The sequence below is a fragment of the Pristis pectinata genome, chromosome 32, assembly GCF_009764475.1.
Source record: "Pristis pectinata isolate sPriPec2 chromosome 32, sPriPec2.1.pri, whole genome shotgun sequence".
In the NCBI taxonomy this organism is placed as follows: Eukaryota; Metazoa; Chordata; class Chondrichthyes; order Rhinopristiformes; family Pristidae; genus Pristis; species Pristis pectinata.
In genome coordinates this window covers 18,187,152-18,200,192 of record NC_067436.1, presented here as the reverse complement: position 1 = coordinate 18,200,192, position 13,041 = coordinate 18,187,152, and the positions used below count along the sequence as shown (strand labels likewise).

The following is a 13,041-nucleotide window of genomic DNA, read 5'->3' as shown; positions in this document are numbered from 1 at the left end:
GTCCTTTTTTTAAGATAAGTGTTTCCCTGCGAACTCATTTACAATTAGATTTTAATGCTCACAACTTCATTTTAAAGTTCCCGTTAAAACATTCAATCCAGGGATGACCCATGTGTGTGGATTTAGAATATTCTGCTTTGAACCACCCCCAAACCCCAAGTCCCCTCAGACCCCCACTGAAAGGTGCTGGCTCTCTGCCTCCTGGTCAGTGTATGGTTTCAACAGCTCAGAGCTGCTGGTCATTCTTTGGGCTGGGACTGTGGGGTAATGCCCAGCTCAGGGAAACATCAAGCCTCATGGGTTGGGTTTGCCGAGTCAGAGATAGACTGTGAGCCAGGACATTCACAGAGGCACTGCCAATGTTCTCAGCCCCAAGACCAGAGAGTGAGTGAGTAATGGGAATTAGCCACAGCTCCTGATGTGGAATACTGACTGGCTGAAGCTGTGGATCTGTGATAACGTGTGCGAGAAGTTGATGTCTGCACTGTTAATTCATAGAATGACCCTCCAGAAACCACAGGTAAATGTCACACCAGAACAAGATTTCTGCATGCAATGCTCCTTGTTGTGGAAAAGCACTGAGTTCGGCAGGGAAAGCGGGGGAAAGGTAGTGGGGATAGAGGTCCCAAGCTCCACAGAGGCTCCTCCCCACAGTAATTGAAATGGTCTGTACCAGTGATAAAAATTGACAGACTGACCCTTTGTGTACTGGCTGGTTGAACACAGAGATACACACTGCAGCGTGGGTTTCATTTTATTTAGTTCCACTTATAAAATGGGATGAGGGTACACAGAAAAAAAACAGCTTCACTTTTTCTGTAGGCGCAAAGGATTTAACACTGAATTGGATTCTACAAGGAAACAGCAAATGGAATAATGACTGTTGGCAGAGCGAGAGCTGCCAGAATCTCATTGGAAGTCACAGCTTCTAGTGGCCTGGGCAGAAGTAAGGGACCAGTCGATGCCGTCTGTGCGTGAACTCGGGTCCAGAGCCGTCTGGCAATAAATCCCTTGCTGTTTCTCACATCGAGCACACTTGGCCAAGGAGAGGAACAACACTCCCTCCATTTTGTGGCTTAGACCCAAAGCCCCATTGCCAGAGTCATGAGACACTCCACTCTTTGAATGCGATTCCCAAATCAGGACAACATTATGTGGCAGACAATTCTTTGCAATGGCGAAGCTGGCTGGATAGAGGAAACCTCACTGATTACCCCGTGTGGGTGAGTGAACACCTCAAGAAATAGGAACAGGAATCAAAGGATGCTTGAAGCACCATTAGGCACTTACGTTGATGATACCAATTTAAACCTGCACCCTTCCCCTGGCTCCCCAGACCAAGGGCAGGAAGAGTAGGGAAGACATTCCCAGTTAATCGGGGCTTTTGAAGCAGGTTTGGGAAAAAGTGTCTGGAAATTTCAAAAGCAAGGATTTTTCTTAGGACCTCTGACAATCCAGTCACAGTTCTTAATGGAGTCCATCTCTCTGGTAAGAAACGATCTTTGTTTTCGTTCTAATCATCCCGAACCTATCCCATCCCACCTGTCAGTACCCCTCCTTTGGGGTTTAGTGATCAGATGATATCAGGCACCAGGGAAGGGAACAGAGACTGTTCAGACCCAGTGACAGCAATCACACAGGCACAAAACTCCTCAGCGAGAGTTTATAAAACAGCAGGAAACTGTAAATCCCAGCCTGAAGTCATCTAATGTATCAGGAGAGTGGAAACAGGTGAAAGGTTAGCAAACCAGCTCACAAAACTCTGCCCCGAATGTCTGTCTACAGGAGCACAGTCTGCAGTGTGATCCTGAGCTCTCTGTGAAGGCTTCAAGCAGCTGCTTTCCCAACGGTGGATGCGGGAGAGGCAAGTATGGCCACAAGCTCACACATGCAACTTCGGACCACAGACGGTCAACAGTACCAGAGACTGGTGAAGGCGAGGAACCAGCAGCCCCAGGACAGGTCAGATGCTAAAACTGAAAAAGAATGAAAGGTTTTGTTAGAGGAAAGTTTGCAGTGTTAAACCTGTCCCACAGCCAATATTTCCTCCTGAAGACTCTCACCTTGGGATAATGCTCTACAAACATCAATTGTCGATCAAGTATCAATAAGCAACAGGGCACTAACACTATTTTTTTTATATCTGCTCGCTCTTGATACAAGCACGAGTGTGTGTATGCACTCCGTGCACTTTCTACATCAGGGGCAGGCACTTTGACTAATTCTCCTTGCAAAGTCTAAGCTCCCTCCTTCCTCTGATGGGCTGGATGACTCAGTGTTGCACCAGGCTATGTTTAGAACTCCAGTGGAGACACAAGAGACTGCAGATGCTGGAATCTGGAGCAAAAAACAAACTGCTAGAAGAACTTGGCAGGTCAACCAGCAACTGGGGAGGTAAAGGGATGGTTGATGTTTTAGGTTGAGATCCTGCATTAGGACCTTTTCTTTATATACAGCTTCAGTGCAGTATTCCACCAGATGGCACATTTAATCCTAGTTATCTACTGGCTGATGTATTTAACCAGTATGGTGCTAAAACATACTGTATTTAAATCTCCCCTCCCATCGGGCAAAAGATATAAAAACTTGAGAACAGGTGACACCAGACTCAAGGACAGCTTCTATCCCGCTGTTATAAGACTCTTAAACGGACCTCTTACATGAAAAAGATGAACTCTTGATTTTTCAGTCTACTTTTCATGGCCCTTGCACTTTGCCTACCTGCACTGCACCTTCTATGTAACTGTAACATTACATTCTGTATTGTTTTTTTCCCTTTTGTACTAACTCGATGCAATTGTGTATGGAATGATCTGTCTGGATGGCAGGCAAACAAAGCTTTTTACTGTATCTCCGTACCTGTGACAGTAACAAACCAACTACCAATTAGTTGTAAATGGAGCAAGGAAACTGCAAATGTTGAAGTCCAAAAGAAAATCAGAAAATGCTGTTAGAACTCAGGCAGTGTCCATGGAGAGAACGACTGATGAAGGGTCATTGACCTCAAACATTGACTGTTTCTCTCTTCACGGATGCTGCCTGATATGCCGATTTCTTCCAACATTTTCCCTTTTAGTTCCATGAATTGAAACACAATCCATGACACTGCATATAGAACCGCCAAGTTATACCGACGTCTTGTTACACGGCCCACCGTCCTCTCACCTTCCTAGTGTGCCTCCAGAATGTGTGTAGTATTTGTTGTAGTCCAGTCGCAGCAGCAGCTGAGCCAGGTCAGAGTTAATCTGGTGATTGCGAACGCTCGACAGGATCTTGAAGAGGAGGGACGACTGCCGACTGAAACCCTAGGAACCACCCAAAAGAACAAGTAAACATCTGTGTCTGTGAATGGAAGACCTGCCCCTCCTGCTCAAGTATCAGTGAAAGCTAACAATCAACTGCAGAGATGACATAGGGCAGCACAGTGGCGCAGTGGGTAAAGCCACCGCCTCACAACACCAGCGAGCCAGGTTCAATCCTGACCTCAGGTGCCACCTATCTGGAGTTTGCACATTCTCCCTATGACTGTGTGACTTCCCCTGGGTGCTATGGTTTCCTCCCACATTCCAGGGACATGTAAGTTTATAGGTTAGTTGGCCGCTGTATGAGGCCTCTTGTGCGTAGCAAAGGAGGAGCTGAGGAGAATACAAAATGGGATTAATGTAAATGGGTGGTTGGTATGAACTTGGTGGGCGAAAGGGCCCATTTCTATTCTGTATATCTGAATGACTCTAGATCTTAAATTGTTGTTCAATAGACCTAGTTATTGTAATTCTGTGCTTACCTCCATGAGACACTGATGAGAAAAGACAGGGAGGGGGGAGGGGGGAGAGACTGAAGAGAAAGAAGAATGAATGAAAAAGTATTGCTTTTACTTTAATCAGAGGGTCATAGAGTCATACAGCACAGAAACAGGCCCTTTGGCCCAACTCGTCCATGCCGACAAGATGACCATCTAAGTTAGTCCCATTTACCACTGTTTGGCCCAATCTCAGACACTATACAGCCGACGACTACTTCTAAGGTGGTCAATGTAATTATTTGTTTGTGTCTGCTTTGGCAATTTAAAGAACATTGGCTCCTGTTCAAATAAGGTAGGGGGAATCTTTATCATCCATCTTACCGGTGAAGGAGATGTGCTTCAACCTCCCGATTGTAGCTCTCTCCCTCACTGCACCAAAGCTTTAGCCTAGATCCCACACTCAGGTACTGGAGTTGGGCTCAGACCCAGTTTCCAGTCTCATGGGTGGATTGTACAGCCTGGTCACTACTTACCGTAACGAGGAGGTCCAGTTGTGGAGCTCCCCGGTCATCCAGGGGTCCTGGATTCTGACTAACCAGGGAGCAGAAGTTATGGCACAATTCCAGGATCTCGTTCAGACAATGGAACACCTACAGAGAACAGGAATGAACTTATCAGACACTGCTGATTCATTGAAAAGCAACGCAGCACAATATTAGCTATATATGAAGTTCAGCAAACATTATACCATGAAATGTCAACCCAACATGGTATGTAAGCACTCCTGCCTTCCATCATATTACAGATCTTTCCTTCTGTTCCTTGCTCCATCTTTGCACTTATAAATTCTTACATCTCAAGCTACTTCCAGTCTTGATGAAAGGCCGTTGACCTGAAATGTTGTTTCTCTCTTCTGTCAATGTCTGACCTACTGACAGATTCCAGTATTCCCTGTTGCAAATTTCCAACATCCACAGATCTTGAGGCAGCCACTTCAGCCCAGCCTGCCTGTGCCAGCTCTTGAACATGAGTCCTATTCCTCTGCTCACTCACATATCCCAGTGTCACAACCTAATGCAGAAATCGTTCTTTCTTGTGCCTCAGGTTCTTTCCCATAGATCTGGATTATCCAGAGCCTGACTCTCCTCCCAATGAGTTATTCTCACAAATCTGAAAACCTCCCTCAAATCTCCCCTTAATCTTCTGTTCTTATATTTACAATGACACAACAAGGGGTCTTTTGACCCATCAGTTCCTGGGAGCAGGCCCATCGCTCTCACTCCTCCTTTCTTTATTTCCAAGTACTTCTCTCTCTCATTTGCCCACCAACTCCCCTTTGATTATTTTTGCCATTATCCTCCATTTAAATTACTTGGCTGCTTTAAGTCTCTTGCCTCTGATCTTAAACCTATGCCCTCTTGGTTTTAGCACCTCTTCCCTGGGAAAAAGAGTATGTGCTTTCACCTTGTCTATGCCCCTCATATGATCTTGTACACCTCTATCAGGTCACCCCTCAATCTCCTACGTTCCAGTGAATAAAGTCTTAGTCTACACAACCTCTCCTTGTAACTCAGGCCGCCAAGTCTGGGCAACATCTTGATAAATCTTTTCTGCACTCTTTCTAATTTAATAAGATCTTTCCTATAACAGGGTGACCAAAACTGTACACAATACTCCAAGTGCAGCCTCACTAACGTTTTATATAACTGCAACATAACTTCCCGACTCCTATTCTCAATGCCCTGACTGAAGGCCAGCGTGCCAAACACCTTCTTCACCACCCTATCTATCTGTGGCACTGCTTTTGGCAGAATGAAACAGTGGGTGTGGGAGGAAATTAGAGCAGTTACAAGTGCAATGTGCAAATTCCATACAGACAGTACCAGAGGTCAGGATCGAACCTGGGTCAATGGAGCTAGGAGGGAGAACCCCGTCTCCTCACGCCTTGGCAGTCTTCAGCCTGGCACCATCCCAGTACATATCGGCATTCCTTCTAAATTCCTGACATCCTTCCTGAAGTACCATCATCCAAAACCAAACTCAATACTCCAGCTGAGGCCTCACCTGCACAACTTAATCATGTCTTCCTTGCTATTAAGGGGGCATATACTCACTGGTTTGAGCAAGATGAATGATTGAGCCAGCAAGTTACTCAGGAAGTGATCGTGAGCCAGTCGGATGCTTTCAAAATCTCGGATGGAATTTATCTGCTGGAGGAGCTGTGAAAATTGAGACTCGAGGACATCCACCTGGAATGGCACAAGGCAGCATTAAGCATCCCAGGGAAGGACACTTTGCAAGGTTGTCATTTCGGTAAACACAAAGCAAGCGTGGAGATACAGTTCGGTTCAACATCTTCAGACCTCAATTAGTGGGCACGTTTTGCTGGAGCAGATACCTCATCAGCCAGACTTTATCCTCCACCAATCAGATGGTAGTAGCTTTGAGCTGTAACTTGCTGGAAATTGAAGCTGGAAACAGCACGGCGGGGGCAATGGGGCATCTGGGACAGGGATGAACGGTGAGACTTCTACTTGAACTCCTTAACCAGTGAGACTTAAGAGTAGAGGAAGGAACAGAAGAATGATGAGGGTGGTGGATTAGAGGGTCAGATCCAGAAAGCAAAATAAAGAGGGAGAGGGCAGCAGGGAGAGATCCAAGCAGTTAAGTGGTACTGGTGAACTATTCAACCACGAGGAAGCATTGCATGCGAGTCCAATGCAGCGTGTGGGCAGAGGCTATGGGATGAAGTGAACTGTGAAATGCCAATGACTGGCTGAGATCTACTGAGTTTACCCTTGCAATGACTGGGGTAACCACATGTTCTGTTAGCCTGTGTACCACACCGTGCATGTTACCCAAGAGTCCATTTTTGTAAAGATTTGCAGGGAATTACAGCTTAAATGACATTTCCAAAGGTACCAACACAACTTCTGTTTTTTTTTACTTCCATGTATACAAAGATGCAAAGTACAATTAAAAATATGCACCCATTGCTGAATTTGTAATTTGCATTTTGATCCTATGGTTCTGCTGTATTAATTGATCCCTTTGCCATATGCTTTGAATCATTTTGCAGAATTGTTCTGATTGCCGCCTACCATCTGATGTTGTGACCTCTAACTTGGCCTGCTCATTTTTGCCTCTGTGGGCTACTGGATTGTACGTACCGATGGGACTTTTACTGATACACTATACCCGCAATTCACTGGCCCCTCTTGGGAGAAGGAACAGGCTTTCCCTATTTCTTACTTTTATATTTCTTTAAAATTGTTAATGCTTTGTATAAATTGTAACTTAGTGTTTTATACCACGCACACATTCTATCACATCTTTGGTTATACCCAGTCCAAGGTTCCACCTAAAATACAGATAATTCCATTTGCTTGTAAACACCTTGCAACCCATTAATGTCTAGTAATGAGGAAGCTTCAAGTTCCACTTCAGGAACTGTCATAAGGTGTTCAAGTTCTTCCTTTCCCCTATTCACAGTAAATATTGTTTAACTCCTTTGAAATTTGGGGAGGAAGAAAAAGATCAATCACTGGGTTTCTGTGAATGGGCTCAAACTCAGGGACCAAAATGGTCAAAGGGAGCAAACAATCACCCCATCAGGTTCAGACCTGAAACGTCAACAATCCCTTTCTCCCCACAGATGCTGTTTGACCCTGAATTCCTGCAGCAGATTGTGTGTTGAGCAAACAATTTGTTGTGTATAAAAGAGGTTGGACAAATGTGTCAATCAGTTGACAAAGTTGAAAACAAACTTTACTCACCTTGTACCTGTCACCTGCCCTTCAAAGATAACACACTCCTATGTATTGCTGGATTTGCTAGAGCCCAGTGCTCAGTGAGAAGGTTTTGTGATGTAACAGAGTGTTAGGGGATAGTTGGAGGGGTAAGCTTGGTTTAAGGACTAAATGGCTCACGTGAAGTCTGGCGTGGCTAAGTGCTGGTTTCCTCCACTGGTTGCCGCTCTTGTGTGAATTGAGGCAGTGTACAAAAGAACATTACACAGCATCGACCAGTGCATTACCAGGCAAAATGACCATCAGCCGCTAACCTGAAGGTCCCACACAGCTGAATTCACAGCACTTGCTTACACTGGGTCAAAATACTTCTGCTAAACTAATTCTTATATCAAATTTAACACTTCTGTGGTTGCAAGACCAGGAGTCTAAGATGCCTGAGATTTCCCAGTACTGTACTGTCTTGCCTGAGGGAAGCATTGACTCTGTAGCTGGTGCCTCTCCTTCCTGCTGGGAAGAACTATATGGAATGTTATAGCAGATTAAGTACAACTGCATGCCCTATACAGCTTTGGAAATGTGTAACCAAACTCAGTCATATTGAGAAGCTGGGAGGCACCCAAAGAGCCCATTTTTCACACCCTCACTGATGTGAAATATTAACTGTTCCTTTCCTTCTGCAGACACTGACAGACTGAGTATACACAGCATTTACTGGTTTCTATCTCAGATTTTATGAAGATCACTATAAATGATAATATAGAATAATATGAAGATCACTATAAACTTAGCAAAATTCATTTTGCTTATTTTTAAAATTAAAACAACTAAAAATTAAAAAGGCCCTGTTGAAAGAAGGGGCTTCAATTGTCTGCTCAGCGAAGTAATAAAAGCACTTGGATGTCCCCTTTAACATAGTAAAATGCCCCCCAAACAATGCAGATTGTTATGTCCCCTGCTCCATGGAAACCAACAGACATGTGATACTATGGCAGTCTGATCACTGGTCCGGAAAGGAGAAAGTGGAGCCTCTGTTTCGTGCCTTATCCACAGGCCACCACCACTGACAGTGCAGCACTCTCTGAACGGGATTTAGCAGTGCCCTTAGGGAGTTACCACAGCACATTCATGACCAAAGTACAGAACAGGATGCAGGACAGGAGATTGATCTTGTACACCTTCTAATCTGTCATAAAATTAATGAAAGGAACAAATCTAATAAATATTTTGCTGGGGGATTGATTTTCATTAAAAATTCTATCCCTTTCCAATTTTTAAAAAATTTTTATTTGCAGCACGGTAACAGGCCCTTCTGGCCCAACGAGTCCGCGCCGCCCATTTTAAACCCCAAATTAACCTACCCGTACGTATTACTCAGCATTTAACAAAGGAACAATATTAGAGAGCCCATTGTGAGTATAACAATCTCTTAGTTGCAGATTGGGGAAACAAAGTGAAATTTAGCATGAAACTTACATATTGAATACAAGTTTCAAATATTGAAACTTAAATTTACATGGAAAGGTTCAAAACATTTCTGCACAATCTGGAGGCTTTAAGGTGCTTGGCTATAGGAGGAAGTATTTACCCTTCGAGCCTGTTCAACAATTCATTGGATGAGTAGTATTTTAACTCTGCCTTATTTTGTCTTGGTTCCATATACGTTAGCTCATTTACCATATAAAACCTATTTCCAACAGCTGTTAATGGAGCTGACAAACTGCTTTGTGTGGAAGTCTTCAACCACCTCTCCAAGAACAAGTGATGATCAACCTTTCCTGAACAACCTGCTCTCACTTTAGGTTACATCACTTGATACCACCTCCTCCACCAGTGGGGAAGCTCTCTTTGCATTTCCCCGCAAGCCCTTAGCTTTGACATTCCAGAGAGTACAAGCCCAGTAGTTGCTCCTTACAATCTAGCCCCTGAGCCCTAGATGTACATTGTGCTGAAGATGGTTTATTCTAGGTTACCTGTAGGTAGTACTGCAGGTTGTCCACAAGGAAAGCCATGTGGTTCCTCACTCTCCACTTGACTGCATCCGTCTTGTTGGATTTGAGGTGCTTCCGTTGCATCTGCACAGCCCAGCAGTGCTGCAGCTCTGCCTGCACCCTCCGCACACTCAGCAGGTACTTGAACACAATGTTGTACCTGAAGGAGGGAGTACCAGATGGGGGTGAGAAACATGTTGGAAATTGGAGCCCAACCCGAGCTACAAATCTCTCCCACCCAAGAGCACACAGTCCAGCCTGACTGAGGCTGTGCCACACTGCAGAAGTGACATCTTTCAGATGAGATACAAATCAAAAAAAAAGCTTCAGATGCTAGAAATAAAAGCAGAAATTGCAAGAAATTTGGTCTCCAAATCAAATTCTACATCTTCTGGTAACTCATTTTGTATCAGCACTGGCCTACCCTACTGAATAACATCATTTATATAACAGGGTGACCAAAACTGTATACAGTACTCAAAGGCCTTATCTCTCTCCACTAGCACAGCCTCACCCAGTGGGCATTTCATATAACTGGGCATTTGGCAGTCTTACGTTTCTTTGTTTGTGTTCTCTCCCTGACTGTCCTCATTTCAGAGCTCCTGATCAAGCTATATTGAAGAGGAGCAGGAAATCCTGGACAGCATTTATTCTTCAAAAATTTGTACTTGCTTAAGACCTGATGCACACGTAACACTGCAGCCTTGTTGAAGATTCAGTGTCTGGAGCATCAACTCCTTTTTTGTCTCTTCACGGATCCAGCCTAACCTGCTGAGTGCTTCCAGTTACTGTACTGTGTCTGATTCACTGCCTGTACTAAGTGGTTCTTCTTAGCTAGGGCAACAGTAGAAATAACACTGGGCAGGCTTGAAAGGTCATGCAGCACGGAAACAGGCCCTTGGGCTCAACTTGTCCATGCCAACTGTGTTGCCCAGCAAGCTAGTCCCATCTGCCCGCATTTGGCCCATAGCCCTCTAAACTGCTCCTATCCATGGACTTATCTAGATGGCTTCTAACTGTTGCTAACCACTAACTGCCTCAACCACTATCTCTGGCAGCTCATTCCAAATACGCACTACCCTTTGTGTGGAGAAGCTGCCACTGATGTCCCTTTTAAACCTCTCGCCTCTGACTGTAAACCTATGCTCTGTTGTTTTTAGCACCTCCTCACTGGGGAAAAAATGATGTGCTTTCCCTCTGTCTATACCCATCATGATCTTATATACCTCCATCAGGTCACCCCTCAATCTCCTATGTTCCAGGGAATAAAATCCTAGTCTATGCAACCTCCCCAGAAGTCCCACACCACCAGGTTCAGGAACAGCTACTTCCCTTCAACCAATCGGTTCTTGAACCAACCGACAAAACCCTAATCACCACTACAGTTTAGCAACACTATGACCACTCTGATCACTTTGCACTAAAATGGACTTTTGTTTTTGTTCTAATTGTGTTTTTTTTCTAGTAACACCAATTCACAAAGTAAACCTACTTTTCCAGTACAGCAGGGGTGAACAGGATGTGCAAAGGCCACTGCACTTTGTACGACAGTCCCAGAGCAGACCAGCCAGAAGTAGGGGCTTCTCGAGGGGAAGATGATGCATCGCGGCTCTGTGTTGAATCTATGTGTGCATGGGGAGACAGGGAAAGATGCAAAAAAAAAGACAAAACCTATAAAGGCAAGCAAAGCTAGGCAATTGTTAACTCTTGGGAATAAAAGCACAGCAATTAAATGTCTGGAAGCATTAGCCGAGGCAAGCTTAAATCAACAAATTGCTGTAAAAACTCTTCTAGGTCACTGATGTCCTTTAGGGAAGTGCTGACTATAACTGCTCTGCTTTACATGCAACTCCAGATCAACACTGCTCTCATAGCGCCTATGACAGGGCAGCAAATCAACAGAGGAAATTACGAACAGACATTAAATGCTGAATTGCAACACATCCATGTTCCATGAGAGAATATTAACAAACAACCCTTTTAAATAATCTCAAATATTCAGTGGATTTGGTTGGAAATAGTTTCTGGGCTGAGGTGAACACAACAAATGTTGAAAATAGTGCACTGATACTCAAGGTCAATACGCACAGGCTGCCCGCTGAAGTATTACTGACACCTGCAGAAATACAAATGGGGGAGGGCACCTCCAGGACAGAAACAGTACGGATAAAATACCGAATGCATCAATGAGGTGTCACTGGGCCAAAAACACAAGAATGCATTGGGTAGTTCCACCTCCCTGCTCAGATGCAGCTTACTTTAACTTTCTCTGTGGCAGGCAGACATTATTTGTGCTATTCAAACAGCCTGTGCTGGTGCTCTGGATGATGTTTAGGGCATATAGAGGACAGAGTTGGAAAAATGTGAATCACCAACAGCGACACTGTTCCTGAATTCTTTACTATGCATTAAATAATATTTACACAGACAGATCAGGAAGGACATGTGGATCTACCTACCTTTGGGGTCTTTCCCGTGGTACTCCACAGTGAGGTGCAGGAGTGGGAGAAGATTGTCATCGTCTAATAGCACCCTGTGTGCTGATTTCTGGAATGCTACATTGACATCTGTAATGTAGTCATAGATCAGGAATTGGGAGAGGCCAGAGAGATAAAATAAGTTAAATGAGTTTTTTCAACTAGTCTTCTACTATAGTTATTTAAAAGGAAGATTACATATCTTAAGAATGTAAAAGCATAACATTAGAACCAGGAACAGGAGCAAGCCGTACAGCCTCTCGAGCCTACATCACCATTCTACCTCTGTTCCTGTACCTAAAGCACACTTTCCCACCCAATCCCCATTTCCCTCAATTCCTTTTACACTCCTACTTCCATAATAATCAATGTTGGAATATGTGTAATTTCACTTCAGAGTTTTTTTCTTAAACTGTAACCAAGGCAGAAGAGCTAACCCAGAAATTACAGATATGGTAAAATGTGCCAGTATGGATAAACAAAGGTGATCTTTCCAAAAGTCTTGAAGGTTTAAAAAAATCTTAAAGATAATAAAAAGCAACCAGCTTCATTAGCTGAAGGGAGAGACATATATGGTGAGAGACATACCTGGTAAAGAGCTTTCAGAAGGTTGTGGTCTTTATATTCATATATAGTCAGCAAGCCATTAAGTTATTATAGGCTCACATACGTGCACAGAAGTCAAGGTCTTGCAAACTGAAATGTTTGTTGACTTAAATAAATTTCAAGCCATGAGTACGTTCACAGAGAAGTAACAAAATGGCTAATAAAAGGAACATATCTTGAAATTTGTCAAGTCTGCAGTTTACCAAGAATGAGTATGTAATCAACTTCTTATTAGTTGGTAATACAACAGTTCTAGCACTGAGTTTACTAGTGTTGCATCTAATTAAGCTCATGTAGAGTTGTTTTCTTTTAAACTAATAAAGCTATACATGGACATGTCTCAGAGCTTAATTAGTATGGGGACACAATAATGTGGACTAAGGAACTGAGAAAGAGGCACGAGGTTCAATCTCAAGAACCTACACCAAAGGCCTGGTCCTTATAATTGAGACCATCTTAGACATGGTATGACAGAA

General features: G+C 43.8%; 1 protein-coding gene across 2 annotated transcripts in view; it reads right to left on the bottom strand.

Annotated features, from left to right (window-relative positions):
* Positions 1-739: 739 nt before the first annotated feature.
* The window catches only part of tubgcp4 (tubulin, gamma complex associated protein 4), a 41,876-nt gene continuing 29,574 nt past the window's right edge, over positions 740-13,041 (bottom strand). For both annotated transcript variants that reach the window (XM_052042530.1, XM_052042531.1), the window contains 7 exons: positions 11,942-12,049; positions 10,975-11,104; positions 9,465-9,642; positions 5,857-5,991; positions 4,276-4,392; positions 3,166-3,305; positions 740-1,976 (listed from right to left, as the gene is read on the bottom strand). In XM_052042530.1, the coding sequence (XP_051898490.1) occupies positions 1,964-1,976; positions 3,166-3,305; positions 4,276-4,392; positions 5,857-5,991; positions 9,465-9,642; positions 10,975-11,104; positions 11,942-12,049 (821 nt within the window). In that variant the 3' untranslated portion in view covers positions 740-1,963. The remainder of the gene's footprint in view (positions 1,977-3,165; positions 3,306-4,275; positions 4,393-5,856; positions 5,992-9,464; positions 9,643-10,974; positions 11,105-11,941; positions 12,050-13,041) is intronic.